This window comes from Apteryx mantelli, chromosome 2 (genome assembly GCF_036417845.1).
Source record: "Apteryx mantelli isolate bAptMan1 chromosome 2, bAptMan1.hap1, whole genome shotgun sequence".
In the NCBI taxonomy this organism is placed as follows: domain Eukaryota; kingdom Metazoa; phylum Chordata; class Aves; order Apterygiformes; family Apterygidae; genus Apteryx; species Apteryx mantelli.
The window spans coordinates 86,156,814-86,178,761 of NC_089979.1; the positions used below are offsets into that span (position 1 = coordinate 86,156,814).

At 36.2% G+C, this 21,948-nt stretch overlaps 1 protein-coding gene across 2 annotated transcripts in view; it reads left to right on the forward strand.

Annotated features, from left to right (window-relative positions):
- Positions 1–21,948, forward strand: part of CDH18 (cadherin 18) — a 186,081-nt gene that overhangs the window by 47,732 nt on the left and 116,401 nt on the right. For both annotated transcript variants that reach the window (XM_013952442.2, XM_067292404.1), the window contains exon 3: positions 5,094–5,213. In XM_013952442.2, the coding sequence (XP_013807896.1) occupies positions 5,094–5,213 (120 nt within the window). The remainder of the gene's footprint in view (positions 1–5,093; positions 5,214–21,948) is intronic.

The following is a 21,948-nucleotide window of genomic DNA, read 5'->3' on the forward strand; positions in this document are numbered from 1 at the left end:
CATAGGATATATTCTTTCTGTCAAATGATAGAGATCCTTATGCCATTTTTATTAGTTCTGTAAGAAGTGTGTTTTTTGAAATTTAGCTGTGGAGTCTATCCATAATTGATCTTCTTGCCTTTATTTCATGAATACCTAAGGATGCTTCACTACTATAATTTTCTTTTCTTCCACTGTTTTACATAGGAATTTAAAGAACATTCAGTGTTATTGGCTCTCTGTAACAGAATTCATCCTGCATGGCAGGTGTTATTTTTGATCTCAGTTAAGCTGTTTAGTTTCAGCAGCAGTTTCCTGTCTGTCTCATCAAGAAATTAGCTGGTGTTTTTCCCCCAAGTTGAACCTTTCTCAGTTATTTTCTTGATCTGTTTCTAAATAACTTCAGAACCAGTCAGGCTATTTCTCTTTAGTCACTGACAAGAAAGTACAGTTCAGTTCTGTTAAACTATTTGCCAAATATTAGATCACTGTTCACTGTGGCATGAAATGAACATGTTATTTATGCTTTATGTATTGCACTGAAAGAGCTGAAAGCAAGCAAACGTTCCTTGACTTCATTGAGCTTTTTGCCTACAAGTTGGCTCAAGAACCAAGGTTTATATCTGAAATGATTTCTTCTGCCATGTAAAAAACACTCAATCTTATTGAGAGCTACAACTGTGCTCTATTTTAAGGTTTATGAAAGAGTCATCATTATCTAAATATAAGAGGAAATGAAAACGTATTCATTCAATAAAAACCTTCCGTATCCGCTCATTTCTAGATAGCTTCAAAATGAGTGAAGCATTGAGTGGAGCATTGCGTATTGAATTTTCTAATACTAAGAGCATGCATAAGAAATGTATTCCCAATAAATCCTACTTAGAAAATTAATAGACAGACTGGACTTATTTTTCAGAACTTCTTGCCAGGATGTTATAATGAGAAGTAATCATAATTTCAGGTATTCTAGAGCACATTATTCATGATGTTCATATATATGATATGCATGGCAGGTGCTTACATATATTCCTGTGTTGTTTGATTTTTATCTGCTGTTAGAGCTGGACAAAAAATATTAGGATTTTCTATAGTGAGTTGGATCAGTTATACAGCCATCGAACTCCAAATATTATTTCCTGGTGAAATCACTATTTTTTAATGTAGAATGAAGCTAAAACATGTTCTGTTGACTATTACTGTTTTAAAACTATTTTAAGAATTAGTTCAGTTAGGCAGGAACTCCCAGTGTTCATTAATCTTCACCTTATTTTTACTTATACTTTTTGTTTGACACTGATCCATTTGAGATTTTAACAGTGCAGCAAACGATGACAAGTCATGCATACAGATTTGCATTCTCAGCAGCATATTTTATTAAACTGCCTCATTAAACATTAAAAATTTGTCTTCAGAGAGACAGATTGAAGTCTTCCCCTTCAGCTCTTCATTGATATTTAACTTTGCAAGATTTTTATTGCAAACATATTTGAAAAAAAAAAAACAAAAGAAAAGATTCTGAAATAAAACTACAGTTTGATTTCCCAAATGAATTGATCTTTATTTTTGATAACAGAAAAAAGGCAAAACTTAGAGTGGTGTTTAGAGTGTACAGATGTATTTTACAGCTCTGTAGAAAGCATTAGCTAAGAAAACAGAATTCCCAATATGTAATCTCTAAACTGTTGAGAGAAATCATTTGGAATGATAGTTGTACTCTGAATAAGTAGAGCCTCCACTTCAGGGGAAAAAAGTCTTTTTTTATTGCCTAACTGGAGTGTCAGAAGGCTTTCATAGCAAAATTTTGACTTTTCCTTGACAGGCACTTTCACAGTAGGTTAGTGAAGAAAGTATGGAGGCTATGCCTCTGGGTCTGATTTTCATATCTATTCTGAGGTCTCCAGGAAATTAGATGCTTGTTTTTTCTATTAGATTCTTTTCATTAGGGTCATTAACATTACAAATAGTATGGCAGCTGTACTGTATACTTTTTCACCTAAATGCTTCAGTACGCATAGCTTCCACATGTAGCTCAGCAGCAAAAACCAATGCGGTATCTGAATGGTCCAGATGATACTTTCAGAATCATAATTTGTCTGTCATTTTGATAAGTTGGATGATTCTAACTTTGAAAGGAGAGCCTGGAAGGAAAAGGTACCCTTTTTACCTTTTCTCTAGCAAGGCATTCTAACGTACATCTTTCACAACCTACCTTTCCTCTGTGCTCAGCAAAGGAGGCAAGAGCTAGGCAGAAGGCCACTGTGGGCACATCCTGTAAGATGCTGAGCATGCTTCCATAATAGTGTGGAAAAGTTAAGCACCTGATGAGTTACATTGTACTGAATCAGGGTTGGAGGGGGAGGTGTTGAGTTTAAATTAATGCCCATAAGTGTTCTTTCAGATGGAAAGAGAACACTTTTCCACTATTCAATACCAAATTATTATTATCAGGTCTTTCCTAGGAGAGAGATATGGATGTATTAGAAAATCACTGTGGTGGAATTTAAGGTATAATAGTGTTCTGTTCATGCTAAAACGACCTGTCAGCTGCTTAGTGAGATATCTCCTTTCTATAGCCTTGTCTCTTTGTCCCACACCAATGAGCAACACAAGCACTAAGATTCTACCCCCTGTCTTTTAAGATAAGGAGAGAAGAGAAGAAAGTTCCTGAGGAAGGTGTACCATGAAATCTCAGTATTTCAGGTATTTTCTTCTTCTGAAATAGCCCAAATTTGTTCATCTGTTCCAAAGCTTACCTTGATTTTCTAGAATTATGGGGAAGAGTGCAATTGGGATTACAGCTTGTTGAAAGAATAAGCAGCTGTTGACAACTGTTGTTCCCAGAAGCAGGAAAATATATGTATATTTATATAAAATCTATATATAAAGAGGTACAGAAGCTGCCCAATGCTCCGAGTAGCAAACTCTGGTAAGTGGCTATCTGTTGGATAGGAGAGTTTTCATTGTATGTAATTAAAAAGAATAAAATCAGTATGTTTCAGCATCCTGTTAGTCCTTAATGATCACAGACTTAAGATTCCAACATAAAATAATAAAGTCATGAATAATGCTAAAGCAACAAATTAATGTGGAGAAGCCTTCACCAGTGAATGGAACAAGCTTAACCAGAAGACAGAGAAGTTACAGCTTTTCCACCTCAAGTTTGAAATTATTGCTGAACTGAGCTGCGGAAATACATCCCAAGGCTATTTAGATAAGCTCTAGAATAGGGTAAAAAAAAGCATTTTCTGTTATTTGAAGTGATCTGTTATGGTTTGTGGGAACTTTTATGCTAAGTGTAGATAGCAAAGTAAAATGGCTCAATAGATTCCTAGAGCATTTTAAGGAAATTACACTTATTTTTAATTCATATTTGTTTCCCTCAGTAATTTAATCGGTTTTACATTAAATCCTGAATAACTATAAATAGGCCATTAGCTGCAGCATGATTTTACTACTATATTCAACTTTTCATATTCAAATTTACATTTCAAATTCATCAAGGTATCCTTATATCTGCTGTGAGCATGTAATATTTGGCTATGAGACTATGTAGTTGAGCTGCTTCACAGACTACAAGACACTATATTTAACTATGAACACATTTGCTATATGTTTTACTGTATTCCCAGTACAGAAACAAAAAGGAGCTTTCCATGCCCAAGTTACAGTATGGCACAAATGAATGAATACTTTTTCACACAGTGAGAAATCCAGTTCTTGAAGATGTGCATGCTTGCTTAGCTGTTCTCGAGTTGAGACCCACTGATTTTAACTATTTCCATTCCCAGTGCACGCCGGTGATGTCTACATTAACAAATAGCTCTGTGCGGTGGAAACTGATCTGTAGAATGCAGCATTTGGAACTGGGCATCCAGTGTCCACACCGTATGTTTTGGGGAATTTTTACTTCAGACTAGCTCTAATGTCATCCCTGGGACTGACTGGCCATCAGCAGTCGGCATAAATCAGATGTGCTGCTGGAGCACATCTTCTGGTTTAGTTTCATCCCAAGGAACCCAGTTAGCATGCTGTAAAGTGTTCCATGAGGCAAATCAAAGTACAGTAAGTGGGGGAGATCAAGGGATTCAATTCAAAAGCATACTTCTGATCAGAACTGAAATGCTAAATTGAACACCCCAGAGGGGAGATGATGCCTCAGCAGTTAATTTAACTGAAAAGCCACTTTTAGAGGCAGAATAACATGAAAGGAGCTGGTTTCATTATTATTATTCCTATATTATTAATATTGGACCAAAGGAATCTGTAGAAAGCAGTGTCTGTAGAAAGATAAATAAATGGGATGGAGACTGAATGTTAATAACTTGACAGTCTTTCATTTGCTGATTTCCTGTGTGAAATGTCCAGCAAAGATAGGAAAAAAGAGTCATCATTAAGTGTCTTGAAAAAATACAGTAAAATATGAAATCTCTTATCTTCAGTCTATCTGCTCTGTATTTCTGCATTATATTCTCTCCAAAATATAATTTGTAAGTTATCCCGCTCAGTGACATACGAGAAATTACAATTTTATTTTACTAACAGAATCTGTTAACAGCATAAAAATATTAGTCTTTTGAAATCCTTATCTTTCTAGAATTTTTTTTTTAATTGAATCCATCATTAGAATTCCAGCAATCTTCATGTAGGTATTTGATTTCCAGATCTTTGAGGCTATCTGATAGCTAGATATTTTGTTTCCTTTGATATCTTTCATTGATTTGGGGGTATTTATGGACATATTTTCATTAAGTGCTTCAGGACCAGTTTGTACTGTAAAAGATAAAAAATTCCTGAAATCTGTAATCTTGAGATGTTCAGAAGTCTGGACAATATCCAGTTTGGGGTTCTATATATGTGAACATGCACAAATATGTATGCTATATAGTCATATGTATAATAGAGAGAGAGAGAGAGAGATATTTTTTCCAGATCAATGTAAACATGTTTTCTTAAAAATATGATAGGATGATAATATATAGAGAAAATGTTACTGAGCTCTGAATTTTAGAACAAGAGGACTGTAGAGGTTTCAAAAGTGCATCTGAAAATGTTCATATTTGACAGAAAATTATATTTATGGTCAATTAACTTTTATTTTCCTGTATATACAGGTACATCTGTTCTACAGGTGACAGCCACAGATGCAGATGACCCTACATATGGAAACAGCGCCCGAGTGGTATATAGTATTCTTCAGGGACAACCATATTTCTCTGTTGACCCTAAAACAGGTGGGTATCTTATGTTTCTCTCAGTGTGGTTTGGTTAATAGATTGCAGTTAACCAATTCTGGCAGATGGGATCCCATGTAAAACATGTGGGTGTGAGTGTTTTGTTTTGATTTTTAGTTCCTGTTATATCCTGCTTTTGTCTCTAAAACTGTGAAATCGACAAGTTGCTATTTTTAACTGCGTGCTGAAATTAACCTACTGTGTATAGAATTAATTCTGCATCATGTTGTGGTGGGAACCATTCAGGCAAAGTGGAATATCACTTTTCCATCCTTTCAAGCCTCAGTTTAGGAACTGACTCAAGTTTAATAATTATGATTTTAAATGTTTTATTGCCTGTAGGATAGGCTTAGGAGAATTATTGAATGGGTACTTCAGCACATATACCATAATAAATTCATATCGTGCTTATATTTATAAAACTGCAGTATTTTCATTACACTGAAATTGTATTCTATGACTCAAGGAGTAGAATCAACTAAAACACTTATGCTTAAGCTCAGTGTATCACCCTCTCCTTTTCCCAAAAATGTAAGTAATGTATAAGGAATCCAAATTGGTTTCTTTAAAGAGAGAAGAAATCTTTTTTGGGGATGAGAGTTGTTACCATTTTTGGATTTTCTGAAGAACATTATCTTGCCTATTGATATGATGGATTTTTAGCACGCATTTGTAGTCCTTGGTAATGAGGAAGTATAACTTAAGTAATTTCATCTGAGTTTTGTAACTATTTTTCCCTATCCATATCAAACCTTCAATATCAAGGGAAAAAATGAAATCAATGATCACTGCATTATTCTTATTTAATGTAGGGAAAAATAATGATTTTGAAATTGTGTGGAAGCAAAGTGTAGAGTACATATTTATTCTGGTATCCATGTTTATCCTTGTAGTATTTACATTTAAGTTCAATATTACATTTAAGTGTGTATGTTTCTGTATGTTAATCTCTGTGAAACTTAGAGGAATGCAATTGTTTCAGTACAAAAGAAGTTAATCAGAATCTGGCCCTCAGAGAGGAACAGATTTTTTTTCTCAGGAGGCTGAATCTGTACATTAAGATTAGAATGTAAGACTTTATGCCATTTTTTTAAGAGAAGAAGCACAAAACTAGTGACAGAAAAAGCAGGAAATTACCTTCTCCCAGTTTCAGTGACCCTCAACTTTCAGATTACTTTGGAACCAAAGCAGACTTTTCTTCATTACAAATGTCCAAGCTAGAATTCAGTGTTGGTGTACTCCTACAGTATTCCATGATGTATCGGTTACATAAATACCAAGATTTATTTTTTTCCTAAATCAGTTCTAGTGATTCTAATGAAAAAAAAATTAAAATGCAACTTTTCTTTTTTCAGTGAGAAATGTAATTCTGGCAACATGACAAGGTTCTGTAAAGTCATTTTCAGCAGATCTTTTTATCAGTTTGATTTTTCATCAGAGTTCTTGGAGAAGGGACGAAGAGAGAGATAACCCAGATGACTAGAGCATTCTTGATGACACATGCCAAGGACTCAACTCCAAACAGTCTTGAATCTAGGTTTCTCATCCAAAGATGCCTTGCTAATGAGCTGTCTTTTTTATTTCTAGATAAGTTGTCCTTTTGAAGAAAAAATAATGAAAGATTTTATTTTCCTTTACCTTAGAATAAAAACAAATGTTGCTAATGTAGGCAGAATTCTTATTTTCTGACACACTACATTTTTCCAGTACTTTCATAGCTTTTTTATGCTGCTGTTCCTTTAAAACCGTGTAAAATTGTCATAGTGACACTGAGAATCTCTTCCTAAATTTCATACTGATTAGCTTGCTAAATTAAGAACTTATTCTGCTATCTTTTTATCCATCAAAATTCAAAGTTATTAATGATAATAAAAAAGTATTAAAGGTGCTTGTAAGATTTTGCATTTAAAACTCTTCAAAGAACAAGTAATAGAGAATGATCTTACATAGTGTTGAAGACAAAATGTTTTTGAGTTTCAAACAAAAAAGTTAAAGTGTTTTTATATAACTGTATTTGTTCTTTATCAGGAGAAAGCATGTTTTTGAAAGGGTATAACTACTTGATTGCTCTAACATTGTGACTCATTTAGTGACTTTTTTCAAGAATAGAATTAATAGTGTTTTTTCTTTAAATGACAAAGAATTAAGGAAAAAGAAAACAGAAGTTCAAAGGCCAGATTATTTTAACAGCTCTGGATACCATTGTACTAACCTCATCTTTTTAATATCAGTCGTGTGCATGTTGGCTTTCAGAAACAATTTTCAGACCATCAAAGTATTTCAGTGAGGGAACTTTTCACTGGATATAAAGAGAAAAGTTCTTCCTGTGAGAGTGGCGAAGTGCAGGGACAGGTTGCCAGGAGAGGCTGTGATCTCCTCCCTCAGACATACAGAAAATGCAACTGGGCACAGCCCTGGGCAACTGGAGCTCACCTGGAAATTAGGCCTGCTCTGGGATGGACTAGATGACCTCCAGTGGTCTCTTTCAACTTATCATTATTCTGTGAGGTGGTGAACTCGTGTAGATAGTCTTAAGAGCCCAAAGCCCGACTGGATAGCGTTGGAGGACTGTGTAAGGTGGTGGGAGGCAAACCTGATGCAGCGTGGTTCATCCTGCACCCTGGGATCGGCTGCTGGCTGTGTGCCTTACCCCAGCTATGTTCGAGCACAGTCCGGCAGAGTATTTATTGACACAGGTTAAAGCCATTGTGGGGAACAGTTGCTAGCAATTAAGAGGGATAGAAAATCAGTAGTTCAGTGCTCAGACTCTCTCTGCACTTGTTTTATGTAGAAATACCAGTGTAGCCTACATTTTACTTGTGTTTTGTCGCTCTGAGGCAATGGTCTAGATTTTGTATTTTGATAATGGTGAGGGCCTTGTAGTCTGGACCTGTTACTTAGTGAAAGAATCGTAATGGATGTTTTGAGTATCAGGTCTATATCACAAAAGAAAATTATACTGTAATATCACTGTTTGTATCTGTTACAAAAAAAGCAGATGGAAATGTATTTTAAATTCCAAAGCCTTAGGCTTTGACAGGGATTTAATGACACTTTATGAACTTAAATTGTTTTTAGTATGTGTGTAGAATAGGAAACTTTTTGGTTCTTTACTGTATTAGAATGCTTATATGGTGAAAGAATAAATATCTTACGTGATAAATAGACAGTGATACAGTGAAAAACTGGAGGAAGCTTTCTAATTTGATAAGTTATCTTTTTATAAAACTAGAATAGCTTGTAATTTAATTTGGCATGATATAATGGAAAAAAGCAGAATATTGGAAGTGATGAGAAGGTCTTGAAGAATGGTATGTTTCTGTATGAAATTTCACTTTCAATTTGGGGGTTTTAAAACACTTATTTTTCCAAAAAATTCACCCTTACTTCTGAATTTGGAAGCATTTCTGTGACTTGTTTTCCTGAAGGCATTACTTGTTCAATTCCATTTTAATTGTATTTTATCTGGAAGTTTTCTGAATTTATAATGACGTGCACAAACTTTCTCTACAAGAAAAAAGTAGAAGGACCACAGCAAGGAAAAAGAAAGAGAAGGGGTCTGACATTCAGGATTGCATGTAACGTTTGTAACACGAGAGATGCATTGTAACATGGATCTCTTATGGCTGTCCTTACAGCTGACTGGAGTTCTCAGATACAGACTTTGAACTGTTTATAGGTCTGGTGTGAACAGTAACCTTAGGAAGTCATCTGCTTCTAACTTAGTGCTGCCTAAACTGAGTTCTAAACATGTTACTGTCTGAAGACTTTAAAATTATGGATTTTTAGGAGCATAGTTTAAAATAGCTTAAATAGGATTGACTTTTAAGAATTCATACATCTAAAATATAATAATGGGCCAACATCACATTACAAATGTAAAAATAAAAAGCCGTTTACTTGGCAGAAGGACATCTTTGTTAGGTTATGTGATAAAAGGCTCATCTCCACACACAGAGGAGCACAGAGGCCCAGTGGCAGGCGGGGGAACCCCAGTCACCCAGACAGAGACACCAGCCCCGGCCCTCCCAGGGCCATCCCGGGAGCCACCAGCCCCATGGGCTGGAGGGGCACCTATCACCTTGAGTCAACAGGAATGGCTGTCTGCAACACCTTATAGACCAAGGGGAGGACTGCCAAGGGGTATGGGACACATCATGGGATGCAGGGGAACGGCATTTGGGGATCGCACAAGACTTATTACGGGATGTCTGGGGCAGAACTGAAGGTGAATGAAGGGAGGCAGCAAGGTGGTTTGGAGAGAAACAAATATGGGACAGTAGATGGATAAGGGGCTAAAAGGGGCTGGTCACATGTAAACAAGTTGCTTGTCTGGCCATGCCCCGCACCTTATCAGTGTCATGTCCTGTCCTCTGATTAAACTCCATTTCTAACTATTTTCCTGAGTGAGGGGGCTCTCTATTATGTGTGTGTGTGTGTAGGTCTAAGTGGCAACAACTGGAGTGGGACAACAGCTGGTGGGCTGGTGTGTCTGGGGTGCCAGCAACTGGACTAGCCAGTGAGTAGGGTAAGAAGCTTGGGAGCCAGGTGTCAGTGGCCATAAGTCTGGGCTGGATGCTGGAGAGACCAGAGGGTTTGAGACTTGGCTACTGGAGGGGCCAGGGAGTCCAGACCAAATACTAGCGAGCACAAAATACCTGTGGGTCAACTGAGAGGCCCATTTGCATGTTTGTGTCTTTGTGCAGGAGGCAATGGGAGACCAGCAGACCAGCAAGTCCAGGCGCCAGTGTCTAAGGCCAGTAACTGGGAGTACATAGCACATATGCGTGGGTGTTGGTGTGTATGGGGGCATGCAAAGGAACTGGAAGGCTGGGAGTCCATGGCAACTCCAAACAGCCTTCAGTTTTTCAGGTGACTGTTTTAGGATTTATATTTTCCTCAGGAAGCAAGAATTGTAAAACTTCTTCCTTGTGTAGAAATTTATTGCAACTATGTTACTATGACTGAATGACATAACAACTGTCCATGCCTAACAAACTGGAAGATTTGCAAAATTACTTGAATTTGAATGTTTTTTTAGTAAATGTTTTGTATTTGGGTTTATTAATTTTAGTATTGTGAAAGCATTTAAGCTATGGCAGTCTGTGCTGGATTCGTGTTTACTTTCCTCCCGAATTTCAGCTAAACATTCTGCTGAATTTGATATTTAAGTATGTGTTACTAATGCTGGTGAATGAGACAGAGAGAAGTAAATGTCTAGATTCTAGGTATATTTGCAAAGATTATATAGGACTGTATGAAATTTTTTGATCAAAATATGCAGGGAACCCCAGAAAAAACAAGAGTTGTTTTTCCTTTAAACTACCATTAACCACACTGTAAAATAATTTAAGTTATCAATGGACTATAGAACAAATAATTTGTTAATATACTTAGGGCTTAATGTCAGGTTTTTTTGGTTTTTTTTTTGGTAGAACTCTGAAAATCATTGGAAATTTCCAAATGTGCTTGAAAGTTTGTCCTGGGAGTTTGAGTTACAAATTTAATACCCCACCTTGCCCAAGCCTTGAGGTGTTTTGATCCATGAACTTGATGTAGGATCTGTCCCTGCCTCAAAGCAGGACTTGTACATTGTTTAAGTGAGGTGTGGCCTGTCAGACCACAGCTGTCCAACGTTTGACAGGCAGCCCAACCCCCGAAGCTCCTTTTTTCCTGGGGAAACCTCAGTCTGGAGTGTGCGCTTTTTCTGGCAGCTACAACAGCCCACTCTCTATTGTCACATGCTTCAGGAACGAAAGTGAAACTCCTACTCCAGTTCTACTGCTTTAGATAGTAAGCCCATATCTGGAGGATGTTAGCTATAAACAGCTCTTCCCAGATGCATCAGTCTTTCTGAACAGGCTAAGAACATGCACAAATATACAGATTGAATTCATCTGTGGGACATTTGTCCCTTCAAATCAGCAGTCCTTGTGGTAACCGTGATGAAATAAGAAACAAAAGCCTCACTCGTGGCAACTTTGAGTTGAAATGTAGACACTGGTGGAGTAGGAGAAAAAAAAACTTATCCTTGAATTGAACAGCTGTGGAAAAAGATTAGATATTTTTATTTATTTGTATTTATAATGGGCTATTGTTATAGCAGTAGTATTATTAAGTTCTTAATCACAGATTAATTTCTTTTTTATTACTTTGAGATATGAAATAGTAAACACATAAGTATGCCTATTTCTAAAAGAATGTTACTGCAAGTTAGTATAAATGTGTGAGAAGAGTGTTATCCTCTGTTTCCCTTTTGCTTTCTGTCTTTACAATAATATGAACAATGGCTTTAAACACCCCTGTAAGAAATGGCCTATTCACCACTTTTTCTAGTTTAGTTCTTGACTGAGCACAATACAAGTAATAAATATCATCAAGAGACGGATAATACTTCCAAACACAGAGATGTACCTTATGAGCACCAAGTGAGTAAACCCTGAAGCTCAAGAGTTTTTATCCCCATCTGTAACTATACCTCTTTTTTCTAAAATTACTTGGCCTGTAAAATAATATGTAAGTAAGTAGTACTATGAAGGCATCTCGGGACCCAATGTCTCTGCTGTACAGAGCAATTCATATTTGGTAGTAAAATCAATTCAGAAATCAAATTGTGCAACTTACCCATATAAGTATCATTATTTTTTATATAAATACCTTGTTTTAGTTGAAATAATAGCTTCCTTAGTGACATCTTTTTAAAATAAGCAAGTTTACTGAGGTTAATGATCCACTGCTGATATGCAGGTTGGTTCATATTAGAGTGCTTCATGCTGAGAGGCTCCAGGATCATTTACATGAACTTACAGAGCTATGTAAGCATATTACATAAACAGAATGCTTCTACCCTGATGCTAGGAATGCTTCACAATGTCCTCCTAACTCTGCAAGTAAGACACCACAGCTGATGCCCAGCTTCTTATAATGTCCAAAAGTAAACTTAACCTCTACTATCACAATTTTTACATAAGGGGTCTGAAATGGCTGTTACTCAATAACTATAAAATCAATAAAGGCAGTTGGATGTTTCATAAAATTTTGCTAATGACAAATTCTGTTTAAGGTAGACAAGCAGGAATCTATAGAGAACCTTCAAAATCTCACTTGCACTTACATTGCAGACCATTTATTTATAGCTGCTAGTAAAGACTCCATATTAATTATATTTTATTGATTTCTATTTGGTATCAAGCAAAGGTCACACTGGAGAATCATTCTAAAAGTTGAGTTCTTTTTATTAGTGATACATGTTACTAACATTGTATGTGATTCCATTAAATCTAAAATAAATTCATTTCCTTTGTGTATGGGTTTTTACTTTTTATCTTGAAGCTGTAAGAACTGTATATCATGTTCAGGTTTTCATGTGTGTACTTTCCTTTGAGAATTTCTGAAATGTTATAATGGAAATTCTTTCTCTAGCATGTATTATTGTCAGAGTCTAGATGGTTTACTGTCTAGAGAATCAATCACAGGAAATTTGAGCTCAAAATTTGATAGAGTCCTACCTCTTTCTTCTAATTCTACCAAGTACTGTTCAGTGCGCTCCTCCATTCCTGAAGGGGCAGAAACCTATACTCCTCCTGAAAATACTGTCACAAATGCTTGTTTGAGAGTGTCATCTGCTAGCTTGCAGCTGACAGCAATGTAAATATTGTAATGTCCTTTAATTTAAATTTTGAGTAACTATTAGATTTGCTACACCTACAGTTTTCTCACTATTAGGATAAACTCTGAATAATGGTCACAATTCTTTTGTTTCTTTTGTGTTGAAAATATTTATGAACTATTACTGTGTTGCTCAGAGTTATTCAAAGGAGGGAAGAGGCCATCAGATAGATTGTCAGAGTGATATGAGCAGGTGATATATCAGCTGTTTCTTGTAGTTTTCTAATTGCCCTGTTTTGGTAAAATTGGAAGATTTTATGAGGCCATTGGTACAACTGAAACCCTGTTGTTTGGGCCTTGTTATCCACTAGCATGCAAACTGCACAGAAGGGTCCTTGCTAATCAGAAGTGTACGAACAGGAGGCAAAATAGTGCAAATGCACAAGAAGGATAACATCAGAATAGCAGTATTGCTGCAGAGCAAAGGTCTGTACAACCTAGTATAATGTCTGCTGTGGTAACTGATAGGTGCTGGGCCACCCTCTCACTTCTATATCCTGATGCAGTTTTTGCCATTAGCTCACAGGAGATTTTGTGGTCTGCCTGCGGAAGCAGGGGTTTGAAGGGCAGAAGGGGGATCACTCTGCTGCTCATACCAGCTCATATACCTGTCCTGCCACTGTGCTTTCTTTGCTGGTTACATACCACCACTCTCTCTTCCAGCAGCATCACTTGTATACTTAGAAAAGACAGGCGTAAGAGGCAGAAAAGCAAGAGCAACGACATTGCCTAACGTTCTAAGCATGTTTTCCCCTCTCCTGTGAGAGGAACCATGTGGTAGAGATTAATTTCAGAAATAGGGAGGAAACTCTTTCTTGGTAGTTGTGCTGTCGTTTGTTTCTGTGTCGGTGGTTGCTGTTCTGGACAACTGCTATGAACAATCTGTGTTGTCCAACCACTAGTTATCCATAAGAGAAAATCGACATGTTGTTCTCTAACTCTGCTAATTGTCAGTTGGCAAGTTCACAGACCATGTATCATCTTGGCTCCTGAACCAGGACTATTGCAATTTGGCAATTGCATTCCTGTTGTTGGTAGATGCTTTTTTTTAACCTTTCATCTGTGAATACAGAGGTATATTTCCTGGAGGTCTAAAATACTATACTGTACCTATTGCAAAAGGTAGTGACTTGGGTGTGAGAAAAGAGTTCCATTTTAAGCAGCTGTAAAAGGTCTGTTTCTCTAAAGTAGAATTACTTCTATGAAGAGATATTTTTCTCTGTGTCTTCTAACTTTTCACAGGAGATACATGAAGCATTAATTATAAGCTCCTCCTTTGTAAACAGGGAGAGCTAATATCCTATCCAAACAAAATGTGGAGAATTGCATGCATGATAAAATGTGTTTAACTTTAGGGAGAGGAAATGAGTATGATTTCACCCTTAAGCTACAAATACATTACTGTAATTTTTAGCTCAGCTGGGATGAGAGCCAGGGCACTGGCTCAGAAGATTAATGCACTAGCCTCTTTTTAAAGACCCTGACCCCGAGGACTAGTCCACATGTTAGCAATGCTTAACAGATCAGTCTTTAATGCTGTGGATTTAAGCAGTAACTTCATTGCCTTTAATTGTGCTAATGGGTGTCCTTTTTCTAGACAATGGTTTACTATTTACTATTCTACAAGGAAGAGTTACTGGGACACTAAATCTTGTATCTTTTTTTCCCCTTAAATTTTGTCTGGGGACTGAAGTGAAAATTTAGAATATAACATCAATTTGAACTCTGTAGGGATGCCCTATTCTTACTCAGCTCTGCTTCTTTATCTGTACTTCAATTTCCAATTTAATTTTCCATATCACAAGCCATTGTGGATACTGGTATTATTGAGGATGGTAATTTCAGAAGTGCAGTTAAGCGGTGGCAATGAAATATTGCAATGGTGGTGAAACAAGGGGGAGCAATACTGAGGTACTTTTCCAGGAGCTGTGTTGCCTCCTAGTTTGGTAATGTTAAGATACCTGCTTATGGATGGATTATCAAATGACTTAACTTCTTGTGTCTCTATTCTGTGAGGTTTTTACAAATGTATTGTGTTAGTAGTGCTATTGCTTTAATATTAAATTTTAGTGAGTTCACATTTTTCCCCTTCTTATCCTTAGGAATTACATTTAATTTGGACTGGAGGAGGGGAAAAGACCAGTGGTAGTAGACTTGTGAAAAGGGAGGTAGACATATAGTATTGATTGGGGATATTGTATCCTTCAGCAGGTACATCTAAACATTGATTTTTATAATGCATACTCACAAATTGTGATTTAAAAACATAGCTACTCTCAAAATATAATCTATGCATAGTCCACATTAAATCAATAAATGTGCATGCATCTGGCTTCCCATCAGTCTTGATATTTTTGAAAATTTTTCAGTTGCGATCTGAATAAAAGTGGCTGAAAATATTTTGTTTTATTGTAAACTATACTGAACAGCAGATCTAGTCCAGAGCTGATGCTTTTCCAAAGTTTGTATGTGAAGACAATGCTTTTCAGGAAATATTGGCCAGCAAAAATGATTCAACCACAGTTGAGATACTTTCTAAAAAAATTGAACAGAAACTTTGTAAAATTAACCCAAGCTCTGTATCAGTTGACCATCTACATTAAAAAAAAAAGGCATTTATGAAAGAATTTTGAACTAGTTTTAAAATAAGGTATGAATAAACATAGCACTACCAGGGACCTCTGTAATTCAATTCTTATCTGAGTAGGAAGGGAAAGAGAAACTACCATCACAAACCGTCCACAAACCTAGGAATGTGATCTGCCTGGGACATTTGAGCTTTATCAGCTGTGTGTCAGAATCTGTCCTTGCCTTCGGTATTCCAGTTTGCAATAGCCCCATTCGCAAGGTTGGAGCCTGTGTGAATGGGGAGCACAAAGCTTGACCATGAGACTTCCCAGTGTCCCCTACATGATGTCCATATTTCCCAGACTGCATTTTCAACCGCTACAGCACTCCCATTCCCTTGCTAAATTTGTCAAGTCCAACAGCAGCAACAGAAGTCGTACTGTAAGCTTTCTCTGGTCTGTAAGATTAGAGATGGTCTCTGATGAAACATGGTAATCGGCAAGGTAAGCTCATGTCTTTATAACTGTCTTTATAAAATGGACTTTAGCAGGTTAGGTAGGAGCTGAAACACAGCCTTTACATTTTTATTACAAATGCAAAGGGTAATATGCCATTACTGAGACTAGGTGATTGTTCTTATTCATTTCCTTATTTAGAAAAGTTTCAACCTGTGTAATACCATCTAAAATGTACATGCAGCCGCTTCACTGAAAGGATTAGAGAGTGCTGCTTTATAAACACTACATAGAAGCTGCAATTTGCCGTCATATTCATGAATTTTAAAATTAGGAGAGGTTATAACTGGATGCCACAGTGGAGCTGGGCTTCAGTCCTGCCCCGGCCCTGCCCCTGCCCAGCCATGGGCCCCCTGTCCCTGCGGCGGTGCCCAGCGCGCTCGGGGCTGGGGTGCACTGGCTGCCCCTGGGGCCCTGCTCTCCTGGGGCAGTGGGACGGGCCCTGGTGGGCAGGCCGGGCCCTGGTGGGCAGGCCTGGCCCTGCCCTGCCGGCAGCCCCTGCCGCCACTGGCCCTGCCCGGGGAGCCAGCAAAGGTCTGTAAAATGGATACTTTTCTTCACATTTTGAGATCCATGAGCATCCCTCACGCAAAAAAAAGAGTTACAAATTCTCAGCCAGTCCCTACGTTATGCAGTTTTTTAAACAATAGATAAAACCTCACACTAGAAGAGGAAGAAGGAGGCTCTGTCTATTCACTACCCATTGCACAGAAGTGCAGCCCAGTCTGCAGTCTTTAAATTTACTTGGACAAAATTCTATTAACATCTTCAAGGAAGGATTTTGCTTTCTTTTTATATAGTTTTGTTTTGTTTTTCTCTTGGTACACACATTTCAGGATTAAAGAATGAAACTTTTAGCAATGTTTGTGGTTATGATTACAGTATTAAAATATCCCAAAGATCCTCTTCCTATTACTTTTTCCTTAGATGGTCAACAAAATTCTCAGTGTGTCTGTAACATAGTATTTTGAGATCATGCTTAGGATGTTTGCAAGGAAATTTTCAATTCTTTCTGTAACATGAAGGAAAATTTAAAAGTAGAAGCCTTCCTGGAATTTAGTAAAACACTTGTAATCCCAGAAGCAGATACAGCCATCAAGAGAGTAGTCCTAAGGGATGAGGGTAGATGAATTGAGGTTTTGTTCTCTCCCACACTGTTCTTTCAAGAAATACATTTTAGATCGATAGATTGCATCTAAAAGTATTCAGGCAGAAAATGCAACAATTCCCTATATATCTAACTACCATGCGAGTTAGGCCACAGGCTTCACTTTACTTGAATGGAAGACGAAAATAAAATGAGAGACTTAGCTGATAAGGCTATTTCTTATTGAGGAATATGTCTTTATGATGAGATGTTCTGTATCTTCCTGTCATCAACATAAAATGGCAAGGACTGGTAGCACAGTGCAGATCCTTTCACTTGAATGCAGTTGACAAGTCTCAGCTTTAATGCATTTGTGATCAGTTCTGGTGAAAAGTTAATATTGCAGTGAAATGGATTGTTGACCTGAGCCATACTGTTGGGTAAAAGTAACTGGAACATTGAAAGAATACACAAGTGTGTTTGCTTGTCTAATTTTTTGGATTTAGGCTTAAATACAGTTTCTCTCTGTGTTCTGTGGAAAAGGCCCTCATTTTCAAAATGGAAACCTTTATGGTAACTATCTGGCTTACTTGTACTTTGGAAAAAAAACTGCTTTAAAATAGAAAAAGCAGAGAAACTTCAGCCTGTAGTTTTTGTACAGAAGCTTGTACTCACATATAATAGCTCTTCTGGATATTTTTTATAAGCCTCTGCTATATTAAACAGCTTTGATTTTGGTTCATACGTGAGCTTATTTTGAAGGGATTCTTGACGGTATAGGCAATATATGACAAAAATTGCATCTTCTGAGGCTGAAACAATTGTTTAAAGGACAGTATAATCTTATCGGAAATGATTCCTAAAATTTTCCTTCTTGCATCAAACTTGTGTAGTATAGAATTCTAGTTCTAGAATGCTCTGGTAAAACAACAGTTGCAATGTATACTATAATAATAAAAATACTACAGTGCATTACAAAATGCTGTAAGGTGTATCAGCAAATTATTTAATGTAATCACTGTAATGACAAATGATTAAATATATATAATATAATAAAAACTCATATGCAAACTATCACAAAAGATGAAAGAAGGTTAAATATAATTATGAGTAAAATACATATTTTTTTCTGAACACTTGATGGGTCGCACACTAGAAAAAGTGTATTTGTGTTAATACTTTTGTTTAACAAATTTATGCATTAAATCATTTAAAACATTCAGTTCATAATCAACATGTATATATGTTTATTTTATTTTGATACACTGTTTCATTATTCAACTAATACTGTATTAAGTCAGGAAACCAGGAGCGAGCCAATGTAATATGAAGTATATGTGTAGTACAATTGAATTTGGCTTATGTCATTGTTTTGAAAATGCTGTTTCTTGACATAATATTGTGGATATTCATCATTTTGTAAAATCCTATCTGTTCGCTATTCTTGAGATGGAATCTTAGTTTTTTCCAGTATTATTTCCATGATGGAGATCTTCCATGTAGATTTTTGTACCTGCAATGGTAGGGTTTTTTAATGACTGCTAAAACAAAGCTAATATACAAAAAGTCAACATCCAAACATTAAAAAAAATTAATTTAAACACAGATGATTAGACTGACTTTCTGGTGCAGCTTTTAACTTTTTTTTTTTTTTTTATTATATGTGGTATGTAAATAGTATATTTATACATGATATTTACTAACCCCGCACTTTTCTCAAGATGTATTGTTCTTCAGAGATATGAGGAACAATTAGTTCCTTGTTTCTCATAGGACTCACATACAGGGCTAGTAATTTCTCACCGGCCTGTATGTCACACACCCATTTTCACCAGTCTTCTGTTGAACCAAACATTGAAACAACTGAAATGGGGTATTGACTGCATTTGTCTTAATACAAGAGGTGAAGAACATATATCTTTCATTTGAATGCGGTTTAAATCTACTTTGGAATAATTTTGTCCACCTTTTAATATAGACAGACACTCTGGTGAAAATTTTGGAATGTTCTAATCCCCATTGAAGTTAGTTATAAATTAACTACCACGTTCATTGAGCGTTGTATTAGGCCATTTGTCAAAAACCAATAAGGTTTTTTCATCTTGATTCATTTTGCATTAATTAATACAACTAACAGCTGTTGCCAGATGACAGCCACAGTGTTGCTGTGTTTTTAGTATTTTCTACTTTTGACTCTGAAGGTCTTTTTTTTCTGACAGGAATATTCAAGGTGAAGAATCAGCCATCCTCCTTTTAGTGGTAGAAAGGGTCTCCTCTTTAGGCGTGATCATGGTGGTACCTGTGTAACTGGATGACCTATGTCATCCAGTTTTATGGGAAGCATTTCTGCTTTTCTGCTCCAGAGCAGTTTCATTTAGATTTAACTTTGTAAACACAGCAATATGTACGCAACTATGTTCCTGTTTAGGAGGATGGCTTAGTAGATCATAGTGCAGTACAGAATATATTGCGATGGCACCAGTAGTTTTTCATTGGCTACTTTTGTGACTTAGAGATAATGAAAGTCAGTAAAATCTGATTAAATTGTGTAAATTTCAAAGAGATTTTCTTTCATTATTCAATTTGTATTTGGTTCTGAAGTCTGTCTTTTCATTACTGAATCAAAAATTATTAAGATAACAGTGCAAGGTCTAACAGAACTATTTTACCTTTATATGAGTAAGTGAGGGTTTGTTTTTTTTGTGCTGGGGTGGCTTTTTATTCATTAGAGAAAGCAACAGGTAGAAAAAAAATCAAGTCTATTTGGAGTGGAAAGGAATTAAATACAAAAAAAAAATCCACAATTTTTCCAACCTCTTAAAATATCACATCATTACCTATATAAAATACCATCATGGACTGATTTTTATTGTCCTTATAAATTTTATTTTAAAAATAATTGATTAGTGTTTAGACTAGCTGTCTTACAAGAAATGAAGTGAGCCTTTTGTTGTTTTTGTTCTGAATCAAGATAGAACTGTTAGTAATGCTTTTAGTGGATATAAAGGTTTAATTAGGAAATAATGAAATGATGCACCTCTGATTCAACATCAGGCCTGTGATTTGCAAGGATCACTGTTCAGTTTGGTTTTCACAATTTTTTTAGATAGTTCAGTGTAAGTTAAGGACTCCTGCCTGGTGGGAAAGTGAGGAGGGAGAAGTAAGGAAGGATTTTTCCTGCATACACCCCCCACACACACACACACACCCTTTCCCAAAGTAGTATTTGCAAAAACTGTGTTTATCCTTGAAAAATAATTTCTACTGAAAATTCTCAACCAAACTCATATTTTATCTTAAAAAAAAACAAACCACTACTGGTCAGTTTAGAAAATACATTTCTATATATTAATGGTTTGTGTTCCGTGATTCAGGAACTGTTTATGAAGTAATATGTAATTTTTTTTTCTAGTCTACTTACTGGAAATGAGTGTAGTTCTGAGAACACAACTTAAGTAATATAGTTACTCTGTTAAAAGTTAGAAATTGCAATTAGTAGATTGTAGGTTGGACTGCTGATAACTTTGTGAATTAATTATACACAGTACAAATTATGCTAACCTTAAGAAAATATTCTTTTTCAGAAATTTATATTCTGGGTAGAGATGATAGCAATGCCTGTAGTTAAGGTTGAGTAGCAATTTCTGTTATAAGTTCCTATTTCAAGATGCTTATACACTTCACTAGATTTTGTTACTTAAGCTCTAATGATCTATTATTTAACTGTTGTTATGACTGGTGATATATTCGTTTCAGCAAAAACGGTTTCTAAGGATGTGATCCGTGAAGGAAATTGTTATCTTTCTTATTATTATTTCTTGCATTTTGTAACCATTTCTGTTTTGAAGCAAGAGCATGACATTTGAGAGGAAGATATTTCTGGAGCGAGAAATTTTGCTTTCACAATAAAAATACATGAAGGTTCAAGGAAGTTCTGAGCCTCTGAAGAAGCTCAGAAATGATTGTCACTGAATTTCCTGAGTAGGCTCCAGCCATACTAAATATGGCTAAATATAAGCACTGAGCCATTGCACTACAACTTTGTCAGGGAGTTATAACAGTCCAGTAATTGTTGGCACTGACATGACCAGGAAGGAGGAAACTCTGAGTCCCGGTTTTAGTTTTCTGCAGTCACGTGCTACTTTTGAACTCCACAGCTTTATTATTGAGCAGATCTCCAAATGGCTGTTCTTGGAGGCCGTTACAGATGACATGACTGAAAGCTGCTGTAGGCCAGCTCTGGAAATCTTGGAAATAAACCTAAGCAATTGATAGACAGTGCCTACTATGAATTTGTTGCTTGAAGTATAAGTTGCTCAAGGGATCTCTCCCACCACTGCCACAGAGAAAAAACAGGAGGAACACTAGTTTAGTCCAGTTTTTTAAAAGAAAAACGATCAAACTCTAAACTATTATTTATTACTAGCTTTTGCTAGTGTCTTCTGTAATAATAGAACAGATAGTTCTAAAGTGGATGTCTGTGGAAAGACCAGCTGTTTCCATTTAATACTTAGTAAGTCTATAGACATTTGCTCATCAGTACACAGTGAACTTACATAATGAACTTTTGAATGACAGTACACACTGCTTCCCCTGTCTTTATATTCTTGAAGCTCAGTTGTCATTACCTACCAGCAAGACAATCTAAATAAAATTGATACACAAAGTGAAACTGTTCTTTCTTTAGAACCCCGATTTTAAAAGTATTTATATTATGTAAAAGAAAGCTTTGTTTGTCTGCAGTTAAATGAAAATAACAGTTACCTGTGTGTATCTGAACTGGAGCTGTGCCTGGGCATTCAAAAAAATTACTCATTTTTCAATGACAAAAAGGATGACGTAGTTATGAAGGCACAGTCTCATATGGAAATTGTTTCTCCTCTTTATACTAGAGTCT